At 39.1% G+C, this 19,718-nt stretch overlaps 1 protein-coding gene across 2 annotated transcripts in view; it reads right to left on the reverse strand.

Moving 5' to 3' along the window:
- ASB7 (ankyrin repeat and SOCS box containing 7) overlaps positions 1-19,718 on the reverse strand; it is a 56,638-nt gene that overhangs the window by 22,685 nt on the left and 14,235 nt on the right. For both annotated transcript variants that reach the window (XM_049614009.1, XM_049614010.1), the window contains exon 5: positions 896-1,501. In XM_049614009.1, the coding sequence (XP_049469966.1) occupies positions 896-1,501 (606 nt within the window). The remainder of the gene's footprint in view (positions 1-895; positions 1,502-19,718) is intronic.

A 19,718-nucleotide genomic window follows, 5' to 3' on the forward strand; every position in this document is an offset into this window, starting at 1 on the left:
CAGGCGAGGAAAGAGGAATTCACTAAAAAGTGCAGCAGTTGGTAAAATCATATATTTTGTTTATAGACTTTAGCTTCATGTTTGGAAGCTGAGCTCTGAGACACACACTCGACTAGTCACACAGGACATCCAGCAAGAGAAGGAGGCAGTGTCCGCACAAACCAATACCCCTGCCGGAAAAATGATGTAAACATGTGCACCACAACATGAGGTAGGGCACATGCCTCCAGGCTTTAAGAAGTGCCCACACAAAACCGTGTCGAAAGTGGAAGTCATGTGGACCAGGGACGGTGGCACCAAGTTTCCTACTGACAAAAAAACCTTTTCTTACAACAACTTCTAGCATCCTTAACCTGCATTATTAGTATCCCTAAATCAGGAACACTGCTGTTCATCTCATGTGGGGTCACATCATAGGAAGCCAGCAAAGAAACAATAAAACGATGAGCAACAGCTTAGCAAGAAAGCACAATTTCTAGGACACTTACACAGACACAGAACCTAAAATCCCAAACTCTCCTTCTCATTCCTCAAGCTGAAGTCCATGAAAGCCTGAATGACTATGTTAATGACCAGCAAGAACTGCTTTGTTCTAACACAGATCTTAGTGAATTTAAAAATTTCTCTTCTCTCTGTCCTTTTCTCCATTTCCTCTCTCAACCTATATACATACCCCTGTTACTTTCAGTAACACAACTGAATTTGTATGAAACCTTGTGATCTAGAAGTTTTTTTTTACTTCAGATGAATGAAGAAGAATATTAATAATAACTTATTAATAAGCAGGGCTAATAGGAATCATTAGTGTCTGGTCATTTTAAGTTGTGAAAACATCTAAAGCCCCTCAGAAGATGAACATTTTAAATGCAATGACAGTAATAATGAAATTACATACTTGTGACTTCTTGTAAGAAATCCAAACATGGTCGACTACTTCCAGAAATACTTATTGAAACAGCCAATGGGGTCTGTCCTTCATAGTTCCTTGTGTTTGTGTCCGCTCCATAATTATATAACATCCGTGCACAAAGCACATCATCCCTAAGGGCAGACAAATGTAAAGGAGTCTGTCCGTCTTCTAAGCGACCCAAGTTTGTGTCTGCTCCTCTCTGAAGGAACATTCGGCAATAAGAGTGATTGCTTTTGATCACAGCGTATCGCAGCAGGAAACCGTTCTGGATGTCAATGTTGGCATTGTGGTCCAGGAGGATCTTCACGCAGCTTGACCTCTCTCGGATGATAGCGAGCTGAAGTGGTGTTGTGCCTTTATCACTGAGCGGGTCGACCTCCGCCTTGAACTCCAGTAGAAGTCGGACAAAAGAGTCCCTCCCATAGTGAGCAGCCACATGGAGGGGAGTCCAGCCATCATTACTTTTGGCATTAATAATGTCGCTCCTGTATTCAGACTCTAACATCAGGCGTGCGATCCGGGCCCGGCCATGCATAGCTGCGTAATGAAGAGCAGTGAAGCCTCCGATCAAGTCCTTAACTGTAGGATCAGCTAGGGTTAAAACCAAAACGAAAACATTAGCAGACTTGAAGACAAAACAACGGACTCTACCATGGCACAGGGCATTTAAGACGTTTCCATAAAAATTGCGAAATGACTGAACATTATAATGAACATCAAGTACTTCTTTCCTCAATTGAAGTATAGTTTCATGGAAAATAAATTTTGGTAGAAAGTTATCAAACCTGGGTTAACAGAATGAAAATGACTTATAAAGTATTTAAAAGATAGATGGGCAAAAACAGAGAGTTCAGATCGCCACATCCCCTCTCTTGGCTAATTTAACCAATTGCTTTTGGCTACTCAACTCTCTCATCTCTGTATTGTTTCATGTTTCTCTTCTGTTTTGAACTTTTTGTTTTATTTTCTCTTGTGTTTCTTGGTCTTAAAGAGAAGCATGTGTAGCAACATCTGCTGCTCTAAATTACGGATGTACTGTGGTCTGGCAGGCCACGTTGTTTTAGGGTGTATTAGGTAAAAAAAGAAAAAAAAATATTTTCTGTGGTCTGTAAAAATTCCAAAGCATGTAAGATATATGTTAAGTGATCTTGATAAATCATGTTTTCATAAGATAAAAGACTATTCTGGATTCTTAGTTTTACAAGAATTTTGGAGTTTATAAGAATTAAACACCACATTGGGTGAAAAATTCGGAGAAACCTCAGCACTGTATAAATATTATTTTCTAAAACAGTTCCAAAACTCTCTCCTAAATGGATTGATTTCTGGAGAGAAAGAGAGAGAGAGAAATGGGGGGGGGGGGGGGGGGGGGGGGACGGTGGGAGGAGGGAGAAGAGGAAAGAATAAAAGAGAAAGAAAAGCAACAATAATCTATCTGCTATGTCACTGACTTGTCACCTGCCCCCAATCTCTCCTGAAAGCAAGGGTCAGTTCTGTATAGCTCTCCTCCCGCTGACCTTCCGGGGCTGTGGGTAGAAGTGCTCCTTCCTACTATGTAGGTCACTGCCTGGAGGCTAGCAATTTCACGTGAAAATAAATTGTTCAGACCTAACTACCTAGGATTAAAATGCTTTCTCCTTATAAACATCACCCTTAATTTCTGGTTTGTTCATGAAAGAGAGAAATTCATGAGTGTTTTTCAAACAAATGAAAAGCTTCCCAAGTTATATGATTAAACATTCAAGTATTGTTTACTAAAATGTTATTTCATTCCAAACTATATTAGGACAGCTGTGTCCCTCAGGAAAATCTGTGAGGCAGAAAACTATATATAAAATATTAATAATACTATGGAGAATAAAAATGACAATTAAGAAGTAGTTGCTAACAAAACCTGTAAAAAAAGTTAACATTTTTATGTAAGCTGTATCAGTTGAATTTATAAAACCACTTAGTATAAACTGACAGTACCCAAAGGTTGTATTACCATTTAAAGAAACTAAGAGTATTCCATCTGCCTTGGCCTTCGCTAAAAGAAAAAGATACAATACCTATTTACTCTGTGACTTAAAAAAAAAAAAAAAAAAAAAAAAAAAAAAAAAAAAAAAAAAAAAGCAAGAACATTTAAACAAAGCATTTTGCTGCCATCTGCTGGTATCAGGCATGAACTTCAGCTACTAATGTTTTCATTTAGACAGCTGACACTGAAGCCTTCACATCTGAAACCTACCTCCCTTATATACAGAGACCAAGTGAAGACAGGCATAAATCTAAAAGAATACCTTTAATTCAAATGAAACAATGAATTTTGCCAAGACTTCCATTTCTAATCTATAATGAGCTGCTTCCGACATTCTTTCTTAACCTGTCAGATTTAAGAATACCTTCTTTCATTTCTCTCACCTTTTTTCATCCACCAGGGGTGTCTTTAAGGTGCCAGCACACAGTCTTGTGTGCATCTTATACTTGCTCTATTTGACAGTTAAGACTGAAAATATGTTACGTGAAATGGCACTAGCATCTTTGGTTTTCCACTTTACTACATCTTTTTTAGGTGCTACTTACATTTTGGTGCTATACTGAGCTAGGAAAAACAAAGATTAACAGATACAACAAGGATCTGCTTAGTCTCAGAAAAACCATGAAAATGCATTAAGTAAGCACATGCTGGAAACACAGCACAGCAGAGATGTAAATTAACAATGCATGAAATTGTATACTTACTGTCCTCAAGGAATTAACAAATGGGAGACAGAAGACCATTGAGGATGCAAACAAAGATTAATTTAAGAATTATTATTAGCAAGTGCAACAGATAAGAAAAAGATCTCATTTGTGATAGTAACAGAAACCACAGAAATCTAGATAGAAATTAAGAGATGGAGCAAGGCACATGTCAAGACATTTCTTTGAACTCAATGCACTTCATCTGTATCTGCTCAAATGTCCCTTCTGAGAAAAAACTTTCTCTGAACACTAACAGAGCAGCCCCACCCACCTCATTACTTTGTCCGCTTATAGCAAGCCTCCCTCCCTCCAAGGTGCAACTTACTTTATTTTCTATTTTTATGTTTTTCAAGTGCAACTTATTTTACACAAGTTATAGTATAGTCTCAAGAAATCCACTTAAATCTACTGAAAAAAATTTAAAGTGTGTATAAAAAATGCTTCCCACCAATAGGATTTCTTTTTTCCCAACAGCTTGACTGAGGTACAATAAAATCCACTCATTTTAAACGGAGGTTGATGAACTTTGACGAATTGTATACAGCCATGTAACCACCACCACAATCAAAATATTTCCATCATCTCAAGAAGTTCCTTCCTGTCTCTTTACAGTCAATTCCCTGCCCAGACTCTGGGTCCCAGGCAACCACTAAAGTTTTGCCCTTCCAGAATTTCATAGAAGTGAAATCACATAGTGTGTAGACTTTTGTGTTTGACTTGTTTCACTCAGCAAGATGTTTCTGAAATTCACCCATGTTATCAGTGTGTATCAAAGGTTCATGCCTTTGTATTGCTGAACTGTATTCCATAATATGGATACACATTTATTTATGATTCACCAGCAGGTGGACAATTGTGTTATTTCCAGTTTGAGGCTACTATGAATAAGGCTGCTGTGAACATTCACAACCAAATCTGTAAGTGCATATGATTTCATTTCACTTGGGTAAATACCTAGGCAAGAACTGGCTGGGTCACATATTAAGTGCACGTTTAACTTCCCAAGAAATTGCCACATTGTTTTACTAAGTGGCTATATTTTCTCATAACTGAGTTTATAATTTAATTGTGTATATATTCTGGATACAAGCTTTTTGTTAGGTATGTTTTATAAATATTTTCTCCTAGTCTCTTGATTGCCTTTTCTTGTTCTATATTGTTTTGTTTTGTTTTTTGAAGAGCAGAAGTTTTAAATTTTGATGAAGTCGACTTTTTTTTGTTTTTTATTGCTTGTGCTTTTTGTGTGTCCCATTTAAGAAATCTTTGCCCAACAGAGTATCACATAGAATTTCTATGTTTTCTTCTAGAAGTGTTATACCTTGTTTTTTAAATCTGAGAGAGAGAAAAAGAGCATGTGTGAGTGGGGGAGGGGCAGAGAGAGAGGGAGAGACAGAATCCCAAGCAGGCTCGGTGCTGTTAGCACAGAGCCTGATGTGGGGCTTGAACTCACACGAACCGTGAGATCATGACCTGAGGTGAAATCAAGAGTCAGAATGAGCCACGCAGGCGCCCCTAGAAGTGTTAAACTTTCAACTCATATTTAGAAGAATGACTTATTGCTAGCTGATTTCTGTGTACAGTGCGATCAGATCAAGGTTCACTATTTTCCACACAGGTATCTAGTTGTCCAGCACAATCTGTTGTAAAAACTATCTTTTTCCCAATGATTTATGCTTGTGCCACTGCTGAAAACCATTTACCATACGCAAGTGTGGGTCTATTTCCAAACCCTATCCTGTTCTATTGACCTAAAAGTGTATCCATACACCAATACTGGCTTGTCTTGATTATTGCAGCTTTACAGTAAGTTTTGATATCCGCAAACCTTCTTAAAAACTTTTTTGGCCAATAAATTTTGGAATCGACAATTTCTTCAAACAAACCTGTGGGATTTTGATTGGAACTTCATCACCTCTAAAAATGGAAACCATCCCCTAATACTTTAAATAATACTGATTCTTCCAAACGTGAACATGAAGTATCTATTTATTTAGGTCTTCTTTGATTTCCGTCAGGAATGTTTTGTACTTTTCAGTGTGTAGGTCTTGCACATCTTTCATTACATTTATTGCTAAATATTTTAAGTTTTGTTGGTATAGTAATGCAGTTTCAAAATTTCATTTTCCAAGTATTAAGTGCTGATATAGAGAAATAAGGTTCATTACATACTGACCTATGTATTGTCTACCTAACTAAATTTTAGTTAAAGCACATTATTGTATATTTGTTATGCTAGTCTATGTACACAATTACATTCTGTGCAAAGAAAGCTTCATTTCTTCCTTTCCAATCCACAGGCCTCTTATTTAAACAAGAGTTGAATAAAAGTGGTAAAAACATCTACTCTTGCCTTATTCCTGATCTCGGAAAGCAATAGGCAATTCACCATTTACTGTGATGCATATTATAGCTTTTCTTAGGTGCCTTTCCTTAGGTTTTAGAAGTTATCTTCTGCTTCTTGTTCGCTGAGTCTTTATTGATGAATGGGTATTTCATATTGTCACATGCATCTTCCGCATCTATTGAAATGATCACTTGGTATTTACTTTAGTTCTATTGATAGTGGAAATTACCATGTTTTTCATATCTTAAACCTTACATTCCTGGGGTAACTGTAGTTGGCCATGATGTAATATTCTTTTTGTTGTATACTGATAAGATTTGCTAGTATTTTGTCCAGGATTGTTTTTTTTTTTTTTAATCTATTGTCACAAAGGATACTGGTATTCTTTCAGTGTCTATTTGGTTTTGTATCAGGGCACTGCAAACCTTGTACAGTACATTTGGAAGTGTTCCCTTAGAGTTTGGGTAGTGCTGTTATTGTTTATTTTTTTTAATATTTGAAATAATTCAACAGAGAAGGCAGCTGGGCCTGAAGTTTCCTTAGTGAAAAGTTTTAATTATCAACAAAATTTCTCCAGTATAGGGCTATTAAATTGTTTTATTTCTCCTTGAGTCAGTTTTGACAATTTGTGTCTTTCAAGGAACTGGTTCATTTCTTCTGAATGGCATAAAGGTGTCCATTATATTCCTTATTACCCTTTTAATGTCTGTAGGATCTGTCCATACATAATACTGGTGATATGTCTTTTATTTTCTTCATCAGTTTTCCCCATCATTTTCCCATCTTCAATCCCACTGATTTCTCTTCTATTATTCATTCCTATTATTACTTTGGGTGTAATTCCAGCAGTACATAGAAACTGTTCCAATACAGCTCTTTTCCCCTCCCCTCTCCTTTGTGCTACCATCGTCAAATATATTATATCTCTACATAAGCCTAACAGCAGTTTTATACTTGTTTTATATTGTTGTCTTTAAGAGATGAAAAGGAGGAAAATACATTTATACTGTTTATGGCAGAATGATTCTAAGGTGGCCCCTCCCATAATCCCTGCCTCTTCATGTCCATGCCTTTCTGTAATCCTCTCCCGGCCAGTTGTAACCAGAACGTAGGACTTCCTTCTAACCCAAGAGTGTGGCAAAGGTGATGGCCTATCACTATTGTGATCGTGTTCTGTTATATGAGATTCCATCTTGCCGGCAGACTCGCTATAGCGACTCTCCTTGCTGACTTGATGAGGTAAGGAGCACGGGTGGGGAAGTCTACAGGACAAGAACCTGCAGCAACCACTGGAACCTCCAGCCAACAGCCAGCAAGCAGCTGAAGTGCTCAGTCCTAGAAGCCCAAGGAAATTAACCTGGTAACAACCTGAATGAGCTTGGAAGCAAATTTTTCTCTACTCAAGCCTACAGATGAAAACATTCTGGCCAACACTTTAAAACTGTAGGGTAATAAATGTGCACTGTTTTAAGCCATATGTTTGTGTAGTTTGTTGCACAGTAATAGAAATGAATATACTGTTTGTTAGATGTACCTGAGTGATTACCTTTACCAGTGATCTTTATTTTTTTGTATGAAAAACAAAGGACAGTTTTGTTAGACATAAAACTCTTGATTGACAGTTTGTTTTCAGCATTTAGAATATGTCATCCCACTGCCTTTTGGCCACTGTTGTTTCTTATGAGAAATCAGCTGTTAATCTTACCAAGGAATTCTTGTACATAATGAGATACTTCTCTAGGTGCTTTTAAGATTTTCTCTTTGGTTCTGGCTTTCCACAGTTTGACTAGTATGTGTACAGATGAGTTTATCCTACTCGGAGTTTGCTGAACTCCTCAGATGTGTAGTTTAATATTTTCCATCAAATGTGGGAAGCTGTGGCTATTATTTATTTAAATATTTTTTTCTGCCTCTTCCTCTCTCTCCTCTCTTTTCTGGCTCTCCCATTATGCCTCAGGCATATGTCAGTATTCTTGATAATGTTCCACAGGTGTGTGGGGCTCTATTTTTGTTGTTGTTCTTTTTTTACATGTTCCCCAAACTGAAATAATGTCTGTTAATCAATTTTCAAGGTCACTGACTCCTTCTTCTGCCAGTTCAAATCTGCTGTTAATTACTCTAATGAATTCTTCATTTTAGTTATTGTACTTTCAGCTCAAGAATTTCTATTTGGGGACACACACATATATTCATATGTATGTAAATTCTATCTCTGCATTGCTAGTGTCTATTTGATGAGTCACTGTCATCACATTTTCCTTTAATTCTCTGAATGTGGTATCTGTCCTTAGTTCTTTGAACACATTTATAATAGCTGCTCTGAAATTTTGTTAACTAAGTATATAGCATCTGGGCCCCTCCAGAGACACTTTCTATTAGCCAGCTTTATTTCCTGTGTATGAGCTATACATTCCTGTTTCTTAAGCATGTCTCACAATTTTTCTGAAAACTAAAGATTTTAGACTATATTGTAGCAACCCTTGATTATATCCAGGTGGGATGCCATTGCTGTTTGTTTTACTGAAATGGGCAGGCTAACTATACAAAATCTGTCTCCTCTGCAGTATGCAGTCACTTACATGTCTGCTTAGCTGTTAATATTATTAAATTCTGGCTTCTAGGGGCCACTACCAAGAATAACTTATGTTTGGCAAAAATAACTCTCTTTGACCAATGACTGGTCAGGGGTTGTACTTAAACATCTCTAATGAGCAAGGCTCCCACACTTTTTGCCAAGGTGATATGTATACAGGTTGAGGCACACATTCAATATTCAGTGAAGCTCTCATCTTCTGGTCTCCTGTTCAGCCAGGGTTGAGTCGATAACTGGGGTCCTTTGTGGTCTTTCTTAAGCATGCATGTAGCCTTCCAAATTCCCAGGAATATACAGAAGCTCAATAAAGCTCAAATGGCTGTCTCATTCTCCAGGTCTCTTATTAAATGTGAGGGTACTGTGTTGCTTGCTCCAACCAGTATCACAGCCTGAGGCAGCTGTGTTGTTGGCCTTTCTAGATTGTTTGCCACCTAATTTGAGACCACTGTTATTTTTAACAATGCTCCAGGCTTAGGGCATTTCTACTGAGCTCCAAAAGCAGGTCTGCCCACTGGTAGCAAGAAGAATGCCAGTCCTCATGATAACGTGCCATAGAGATTGTTGGGGGACAGAAAGGGCGGGTGGGGGCAGCCACTCTGAGTTCAGTTTCTTACGGTAAAAACTTGGATAACTGGTATAAAATTCTTTTCTACTATAAGCAGTGAAAGTTATAAATTTCTCTCTAAGCACCAAATACATCCCACAAATTTTGATATATCGTATTTTCATTAGCATTCAGTTCAGAACACTGTTTAATTTCCAAACATCTGAGGCTCTTCTAGATATCCTATTGTTGTTGATTTCTAATAAAATTCCACCGTAGTCAGAGAACATATTCTTACAATTTCATAAAATTTACTGAGACTTTATCCTGGTATCCTATCATGTACGCATGAAAACAATCACGTACACAGGAAAAAAAATGTAAATTCTGAAGGTGCTGGGTGCAGTTTTCAAAAATCTCAATTAAGTCAATGTGTTTGATGTTTTTCAGATTTTCTCTAGTTATTGATTTCTTTATCCAGTTGTTCCATCAATTGCTGCAAGATGTTAAAATTTTCAACTGTGATTGTATAACTGTCCATTTTTCCCTTTAATTATCAATTTTTTGCCTCCTGTATTTTGGGCTCTCTTACTGTGTACACATCCCATGATCCTTACTCCTCCTTCTTCAGTTGTGGTACTAGTTTATGTCTTAAAATAGATTTTATATGTTAGCCATAGCCACTCTGGCCTTCACTTAATTACCATTTGCATGGTGTATCTTTATCCATTCTACTTTCAACCTATCTGTATCTCTATAGTTAAAGTGTATCTCTTATAGGCAGCACTTCATTGAATCTTGTCTACTCCTTTTTGACAATTTCTAGCTTCTAACTGGGAGTGTTTAGTCCATTTAATATTTAATATAATTATTGATACTTAGATGAGCTTAGATCTGCCATTTTGTTTTCCATTTGTCTCCTCTCTTGTTCCCCTTCTTCCCTTTACTGCCTTTTTTATACTATTAGGTCATTTTTTAGTATTCTATTTTAATTTCTCTATTGACTTTTTAGCTATATAATAAAACCTTGGTTTGCGAGCATAATTCATTCCAGAAACATGCTTGTAATCCAAAGCACTTGTATATCAAAGCGAATTTCCCCATTATAATGGAAACTCAGATGCGTTCCACAACCCAAAAATATTCATATAAAAATGATTACAATACTGTAATATAATATAAAATAATAAAGAAAATACAAAATATAAAGAAAAACAAACAAATTAACCTGCACTTACCTTTGAAAACCTTCATGGCTGGTGTGAGGGAGACAACAGAGAGGAGGGTTATTGTACAGGACGACTTTTGCTAGCATTAACGAATCACAGCTATCTACTGACTCAAGGGAATCATTTTCTTTTTGTGCAACTTTATCAAGGAACCTATCCATTGACCCTTATTTTGCCTCCTTTTGAAGATTTCACAGAAATGTAACACTGCATTGACGATCAACCACAATCCCACAGCAAGAGAGAGAGAAGAACCACTGGCTCCGTTGTGATCACGTGATATCTGGCATCAAGTACAACTCATATTGCAAGACATTGCTCATTTGTCAAGTTAAAATTTATTAGAAATGTTTGCTTGTCTTGCAGAACACTCACAGAACAAGTTACTCGCAATCCAAGGTTTTACTACTGTACATCTTTGTTTTTGGTTTTTTTTTAGTGGTTGGTCTAAAGATGGGAATATACATACTAACCTGGCCAAAATCATAACCAGATTTGTATAGATGTACTATGATATGCATCTCATTTGTATTTAAAAGCAAAATCCTCAAATCAGGAAAATACACAGATAAACACCATACCCTAGTTCACTATACATGTGATTACTCTTTAAAAAAAGGTTTGGGAAGCACCAAATACAATTAAGCTAAGTTACACAGGTACAGGCATTGCGTGGAGGTCTAAAACAGTTATACATTGTGCTGTATTAACACAGGATAGAAAGGCAACAGTGACGGAGGAAAAAAAATCTAGACAAATACCTAAAACTTTGCTAAGAATTCACCAAAAACTACAAAGTTGGAAAGTCAGATGGTTTAATGTCTCCAAACAGGATTTCTCCCAGAAACAAATTTTTTCATTAATGAAAAACTGAAAATTTAGAAAAGCAGCAGCACAAAAACCCAGCATTTCCTGATAATTACCCTCACCACTGACAGTAGGCTTGCAGCTTTTCTTCTATACCTTTTAAAAAATTACACATACTTGTGATTATAGTCTACCAATTTAATCATTTCTCTGTATTTGGGCATGAGAATTTTAAAAATTATATGAAATGAAGGGTGAAATTTTCAGACACAAAAAAATTCCTTCATTTAAGATGGATTTATTGGAATAAATTAATTAGAAGTAAATTTACTGGACAAAAAGATCTTCCAATTCTAAGGATCTAATACATACTTTCAAACTGCTTTCTAGAAGTGCTTTCATAAATTCCTACCATTAATGTTTCTTCTTTATCACATTTGGGATAATAATTTGCAAAATCTTTCCTTTTTGAAAAGCTAAAAATAATTTCTCACCACACTGCTATGGATTTCTTTGATTCATCCCTTACCTCTCTAGCTTATTTTCATGTGTTTCACCATGAGGATTTTACCTACTGTTTCAAGAAGAACTCTGAGATTCTTTCCTCAGGCTCCTATGGGGATGTGCTTTACGGACTTAACTTCTACTGCCCTCCAGGTTAGTTACATGAACCCAATCTAAAGATAAATGATCACACCTAAGATAGGGTCTCTTAATGTTATTTTTATAAAATGTCCAACATGATCTTAGAATTTTTAGAGAGATTCCTAGTGGGAAAATGAAGATGATAGTAATAATGGGTTTCTTATACTTTCCACTATTATAATACAGACTCTTCTGCGTAACTTCAACAGCACACTAATCTGAACAGGAAGATTAAGAATTTGTAATATACTATCACTAATTATTATATTAGTTATTATATTACTAATATATTATATTATGTGTCCAATATTTGATGTTACTGTTGTAATGGTTTGGGGCACCATGAACTATATCCACATAAGATGGGAATAATAAGCAAAAGCAACTAGCCATTACATCTCTCGCCCTCTCCTCCCTGTCCCCTGAGACCTAACAATACTGAAACTAGGCTAATTTATAACCCTATAATGGCCTCTAAGTATTCAAGTGAAAGGGAAGAGCCATGTGTCTCCCACTTTAAATCAAAAGCTAGAAATGATTTAAGCTTAGTGAGGAAGGCGTGTCGAAAGCCAAAATGGGCTGAAAGCTAGGCCTCTGGAGCCCGCTAGCCAAGCTGTGAATGCAAAAGGAAAGTTCTTGAAGGAAATGAGAAGTGCTACTCCAGTGAACACACAAATGATCAGAAAGCAAAACAGTCTTATTGCTGATACAGAGAAAGTTTTTGTGGTCTGGACAGAACATCAAACCAGCCACAAGCTCCCTTAAGCCAAAGCCTAGTCCAGAGCCAGGTCCTCACTCTCTTCAATTCTGTGAAGGCTCAGAGAGAGGAGGAAGCTGAAGAGGAAGAATTTGAAGCTAGCAGGTTGGTTCATGAGGTCTAGGGAAAGAAGCCGTCTCCATAACATCAAAGTGTAAGGTGAGCGTCAAGTCAAGTGCTGATGTAGAAGCTGCAGCAAGTTCTCCAGAAGATCTAGCTGAGATAGTTAATGAAGGTGAGTACACTAAACAATAGATTCTCAACGTACACAAAACAGCTTTCTATCGGAAGAAGATGGATGCCATGTGGGACTTTCGAAGCTAAAGAGGAGAAGTCAATGCCTGGTTTCGAAGCTTCCAAGGACAGGCTGACTCTTTTATCAGGGGCTAACGTGGCTGGTGACTTTGAGTTGAAGCCAGTGCTCATTTACCATTTCGAAAATCCTGGGGTCCTTAAAAGTCAACTAAAGCTACTCTGCCAATGCTCTATAAAGGGAAAAACAAAGCCAGGATGACAGCACATCTGTTTACAACACGGATAACATACCATTCTAAGCCTACCTTTGAGACTTACTGCTGAGAAAAAAAAGATTCCTTTCAAAATGTGACTGCTTATTGACAATGCACCTGGTCACCCAAGAGCTCTGATGGAGATGTACAATGAAATTAATGTTGTTTTCATGCCTGCTAACACAACATCCATTCTGCAGCCAATGGTTCAAGCAGTAATTTCAACTTTTAAATCTTATTACTTAAGAAATATATTTTCTAAGGCTACAGCTGCCATACACAGTGATTCCTCTGATGGATCCAGGGAAAGAAAATCAAAAACCTTCTGGAAACAATTCACCACTCTAATTGTAGTTAAGGACATTTGTGATTTGCAGGAAGAGGTAACATATCAACATGAACAAGAGTTTGGAACAAGTTGATTCCAACCCTCATGGATGATTTCCAGGGTTCAAGACCTCAGAGGAAGAAGGGACTGCAGCTGTGGTGGAAACAGCAGGAGAACTAGGATTAGCAGTGGAGCCTGAAAGGGGCACCTGGATGGCTCAGTTGGTTGAGCATCCGACTTTGGCTCAGGTCACGATCTCGTGGTCTATGAGTTTGAGCCCCACATCGGGCACTGTGCTGACGGCTCGGGGCCTGGAGCCTGCTTCAGATTCTCTCTCTCTCTCTCTCTCTCTCTCTCTCTGCCCCTCCCCTGCTCATTCTGTCTCGCTCTCTCTCTCAAAAATGAATAAATATAAAAAAAAATTTTTTTTAAAAAGGAGTGGAGCCTGAAGATGGAATTGAACTGCATCTCACAATCTAACTTGAACAGTGAGAAATTGCTTCTTACAGGTAAGCAAATAAAGCGGTTTCTTGAGACGGAATCTACTTCTGGTGAAGATGCTATGAAGGTTGTTGAAATAACGAAGGACTTAGAATGGTACATAAACTTAGTTGATAAAGCAGTGGCAGGGTTTGAGGAATGACTCCAATTTCGAAAGAAGTTGTGGGCAAAATGCTATCAAGCAGAATCACATGCTACAGAGCAATGTTCACGAAAGGAAGAGGCAATCGATGTGGCAAACCTCACTGTCATTTGAAGAAATTGCCACAGCCACCACACCCTTCAGCAACCACCACCCTGATCAGCCAGCAGCCGTCAACATGGAGGCGAGACCCTCCACCAGCAAAAGGATTAGGACCGGTTGAAAGCTCAGATGATGGTTAGCATTTAGCAATTAAGTATTTTTTAATTAAGGCATGTATAAATATTTTTAAACATAATGCACACTTAATAGACTACAGTATAGTATCAACATAACCCTTACGTGCACTGGAAAAACAAAAATTCATTGACTTGCTTTACTGTGATAGTCACTTTATTGACGTCGTCTGGAACCCAACCTGCTCATCTCCAAGGAATGCCTGCAAAGCAGCAAAATGTAATTTACCTGCACAAGCTAATGTTTTATATCTGTGAGGCCTAACACAGTCGCTACTAGTTATATGTTGCTATTGAGCACTTGAACCACGGCTACTCTCAATGAAGAACTGAATTTTTTAAATTTCATTTAGAATTTATTTTAATTTCTTTTAAAATTTCATTTAAATGTAAATAGCCATGCCTGCTACGGACAGCCTAGGATTAAATAAGAAAGAGAACCTCACTTCTGGAATAGAGACAGCATCAACTAACCAAGTCAAACTTGCTCATTTTCTCAGTGAAACTGGATTCCTCCCACAGGACCAACAAGTATGGCTTCACACAGCTGTTCCCTGACCAGGCTTCCCTGGTGGCCATATCGCTGGCATCCCAGTAGGGTCCCAGGCAGCCTGTTATCTCTGCATTTGAGTTAGAGCTGATCATTCACTGGCGGTTTCACTGTGCAGGTGAACTGGTATTACAGTGGTGAATGGTTTGTATTAAGCATCTGTGTCTTTTCTTTTTAATTTTTTTTTAATGTTTATTTATTTTTAAGAGAGAGACACAGCACGCGAGTGGGGGAGGAGCAGAGAGAGAGAGAGAGAGACAGCATCGGAAGCAGGCTCCAGGCTAAGCTGTCAGCACAGAGTCCAATGCAGGGCTCAAACTCACAAACAAAGAGATCGTGACCTGAGCCGAAGTCGGACGTTTAACCAACTGAGCCCTCCAAGGCGCCCCTATGTCCCCTTTTTCTTAATTGCATTTGGTTAACTTTCAGCTGCTCATTCAATGGCAACTCTTTCTCCCCCAGGCCGCAGACCTCAGTTATCTTGATTTCTTTTCACTGCCACCACATGGCCAACTAATCTATCAGCAAAGCCTGTTGGCTCCACTTTCAAAACCTCTCCAGAATCTGACCACTTCTCAATGTAGGACTGTTCTTGTCTAGGATGAGCCACTAGCATCTCCTGCCTCAACTATTCCAAAGCTTCCCGACAGGTCTTCCCCTTTATCTTTTGCTCCTCTACAATCTACCTCCTTAAGCCAGAGTGAGCCCTTCAGTAAGGTCTTCTCATTCTTCAGTTGAGAAGCCTTCGATGGTTTTCCATTCTCAGTTGGAACAAAGTCCAAAGCCTTTTTGAACCTTCAAGGACCTACGGAACATGCCAGCTCATCATCTCTTTAGCCTCTCTCCCATCGTTCTGTTCTTGCTGTAGTCTTCCTGGCTTTTTCTTCAAAGTGCTAAGTATGTTCCCTTCCCAGAGCTTGTGCAGCACTCGCTTGTTCCCTTTGCCTCTTTAAAAAAAATTTTTTTTTAATGTTTATATTTGAGAGAGACAGTGTGCAAGCAGGGGAAAGACAGTGTGCAAGCAGAGACAGAATCTGAAGCAGCTTCAGGCTCTGAGTGGTCAGCACAGAGCCCAATGCAGGGCTTGAACTCGTGAACCACAAGATGATGACCTGAGCCAAAGTCGGCCGCTTAACCGGGGCCACCCAGGTGCCCCATTGTTCCCTTTATCTTTAACGTTTTTCTCCCAGATATTCTCATGGTGTGGTTTTCATTTCTTCCAGGACTCAATTCAAACAGCACACTGGAGGCCTTCCCTAAATACCTAATTTAAAACAAAATCCTGTATACCTCTTTATCCCTTCTCTGCTTCACCTTTCTTCACAGCACTGATCACCACCTGACATTGTATATTTCACCGTCAATTTCCTTCACTCAGAAATGTTTAAGGGCTGGGGCGCCTCCAGTGGCTCAGTTAAAGCGACTGACTCTTGATTTTGGCTCAGGTCATGATCTCAGGCCACTCATTGGGCTCCACGCTGATAGTGCGGAGCCTGCTTGAGTCAGCTCAGGTCTTCATATCACCGTCCGTGAGATCAAGCCCCACATCAGGCTCCATGCTGATATAGTGCAGAGCATCCTTGGGTTCTCTCTCTATGCCCCGTCCCCACTTGCACACGCTCGCTCTCTCTAAACAAATAAACTTAAATACAAAAAAACGAAATGTAAGTGCCATGACAGCAGGGACTTTATTTTGTTGCTGTATTCCCATTATGTTCAGAACAGTGCCTGACACATAGCAGGTGCTCAATAAATGTGTTTAGAGTGGGGTGCAGGGAAATGAGACCAGAGTTCTGATCAGGAAGCAGGCACCCACCTGCTCTTGCTGAGATTGCAGGCCCTTTCACTAAGTTCACATACTATCACTAGTGAATTTGCTAAAACGCATCCGTTTCTGCCACTCCTCTCTATCAGATGTCAAATGACTAATACAGTCCATAGAATAAATTATTGGATATGCTCTAATCATACTGAACTTTTCTCAGTTCCTAAAACCAAACATGTTCCTTTCTTCTTCTACCCTTCACACTCAGTGTCCTATGTGTTTCAAACATCCCACATCTCTGTCCTTCCACTGCCCCATCCCTGCCCCACCTTTCAGGATCTCAAGTCAAACCATATTTTCTCTAGTAAACCTCTTTTGCTGTGGCCCCCACATCCACCACTGCAACAGTGGGGACTTTTTATACCCGGCACTTAGCTCACTCTGTTGGAACGGCATTGTATCCGTATAAGCAGGCCATACAGGATCATAGCTAAGACAGTGGATTTGAACCCTAGCTCCACGATTTATGAGGTGAATGGCCTTGGGCAAATTACTTCCCATTCTGTGGCTCAGTTTTCTCAATGGAAAAACTACTACTCACCCTCACAGAGCTGCTGTGAAGCATTAGGTTACTACTAAGTGCTCAATAAGCATTGGCTATAAATCTATCCAGCCACTTGACTATGAAGGACCAGACAGCTAGCACAACACTCATTCTGTACCTTGGTGCCTGGCCCAGAGCCTGGCATATGTTAGGTACCCAACGAATATTTGCAGAATAAATACATGAATAAGTGATTTATGGAGGACCAACGGGCCACCTCATCTAACTATCTCTATGAACCTTCCCCCACCCTCATGGGACTGGGGGCCAGGAGGAGGAGGGGAAGAGAAATGAACCTTTGTTTTTTGTGGCTTATTTTGCTCACTTACCCACATTTGAACTGGACTTCAGTTCACCTTAATACCAATCACAAGAGAAGCTTATTAACAGGAGTGGGAGGCCAATCTGGAAATTTTCAAGCTCTTAAAGAAACTATGGTTTTAGGACAAGAGCAGGTAGGTCAAATTCAAACACTTTTCTAATCCCACCACAAGTCTGGCCTATTTTCAACCAATATTCAATATTTTTAAAGAAAGGATTAGTCTTGTCTCTGTATGGCTGGGGAGCAATTCTGTGAGATAGCTGGTATGTGTTTCCTCTCTCTCTCATTGAGAACAAAGAAGATATGGGTGCTACCCTCCGAAGCTTCCACAGGAGATAAAGACATTAAACAGAATAGTACACAAATAAATCATTACACTTGTGACAGGAGCTACAAAAAAAAGGTACAGACAATAATATCATACAACAGAAGGATCTAACCAAGTCTGGATGATAAGAGATTTCCTTGAGAAAGTGATACATGAGAGCTGACAGAGAAGCAGGCATGAATGAGGTGAAAGTGGTAGCAGCAGGGTGAGCAGGGGGACTCAGCAGGTCCTGCACATAGGCCTCTGGGCTCAGTGGATGTGAATGAACACAGAGAGGCTGCGGCTCAAAGATGAAGCTGGAAAGATATCTCAGAGGAGCCAGAACAATGAGGGTCATGTAGGTCACATTAAGAATTTTGACTATTACCCTAAGAGAGATGGAAAACTTTCAGTGATTTTAAAAAAGGAAATATTTTCATTTTAATTTTTTTAATGTTATTTATTTTTGAGAGAGAGGGAGAGAGGAAGGAGAGAGAAAGAGTGAGTGAGAGAGACAGAGCGCAAACAGGGGAGCAGCAGAGAGACAGGGAGACAGAATCAGAAGCAGGCTCCAAGCTGTCAGCACAGAGCCTGATGCAGGGCTCGAACTTACAAGCCGTGAGATCATGATCTGAGCTGAAGTCGGATGCCCAAATGACTGAGCCACCCAGGCGCCCCATTTTAATTTTCATCACAGATCATTCTGTTTGGAGACTGGCTGGGAGGGGGCAAGACTGGAAGCAGGGATGAAGGAGAACATCATCACAGTCCTGGTGAGGCACGAGGATTCCTCACCCAAATGTGGGGCAGTGCCTCCAATGAAAAGAAATGAGAAGATCTGGCAACTATTTAGAAGAGCGTCAAGGGTGGTTTCTAGACTGCTGGCCTAGCAGGCTGTGGTGCCATTAGCCATAAAAGAACATGTCCAAGCAGCAGCCTGTGCTGTGTGTGAGCCAGGAACGTGCAGAGGCTTAACACGCAGCTGAACACGCTGGTCTAGAGGTCAGAAGGCAGGCTTAGACTAAACACAGAGCACTGAGAAACATTACCTGCGGCCAAGGGCACAGGGAAAGAGGAAAGTTCTTCTCCTGTTAACGTTTCCAAATTGATATATAATGTGCTAGGAAAAAAATACTTCCCAAACCTCCTAATTCTGTTAGGGTAACAGGAGTGAGTAAAAGGTGCTATGTAAAAACAATTGAGAGGCTTCTCCAAAACATTTAGTTCTATTGTTTTAAAATTTTATAAGAAAACATAAAGGGCTAAGAGTAGCCAAGGCATCCTTAAAGAACAGAATAACAAGGAGATTTGCCATACCCGCCTCCTCCTGCAAATCAAAACTTTAATTACAGAGTAATATTAATTATAACAGTATTATACTAACTCAGGGTTATACCAACAGACACTAGACTCAATGGAACCATGCATATATGAAAACTTTATATCTGAGCCAGAAAGATATAGCAATGAGGACAGAAGTGATGATTGAGGCTACCCTTATGGGGAAAAAGTATGAAATTGTACCTGACCATCTCATACTAGACACCAAAATCAACTCTGGAATAGATTAAGGATCTATGTGCCGTAAAACTTTTTAGAAGAAAATACAGGCAAATAATGACCCACTGGCATGGTGTGCAAGACACAAAAAGCACACATCCTAAGGCAGATGAAAAAATTCAACTACAATAAAATGCAAACTTCTGCCCAACAAAAACAAACACGACATCAAGAAGATAAAGCTAAAACCGGAGAGAAGATTGGCACAACACATATCTAACAAAGAAGAATATACGAACAATTCCTACAAGCCAATAAGAAAAGGACCAGCAAAGCAGCCCAGTGTTGCAATGTTTTGTTACTCAAATGTCATTTCGGGGGGGGGGGGGGGGGGGGGG

Source organism: Panthera uncia (genome assembly GCF_023721935.1).
Source record: "Panthera uncia isolate 11264 chromosome B3 unlocalized genomic scaffold, Puncia_PCG_1.0 HiC_scaffold_1, whole genome shotgun sequence".
NCBI classification, from domain to species: Eukaryota; Metazoa; Chordata; class Mammalia; order Carnivora; family Felidae; genus Panthera; species Panthera uncia.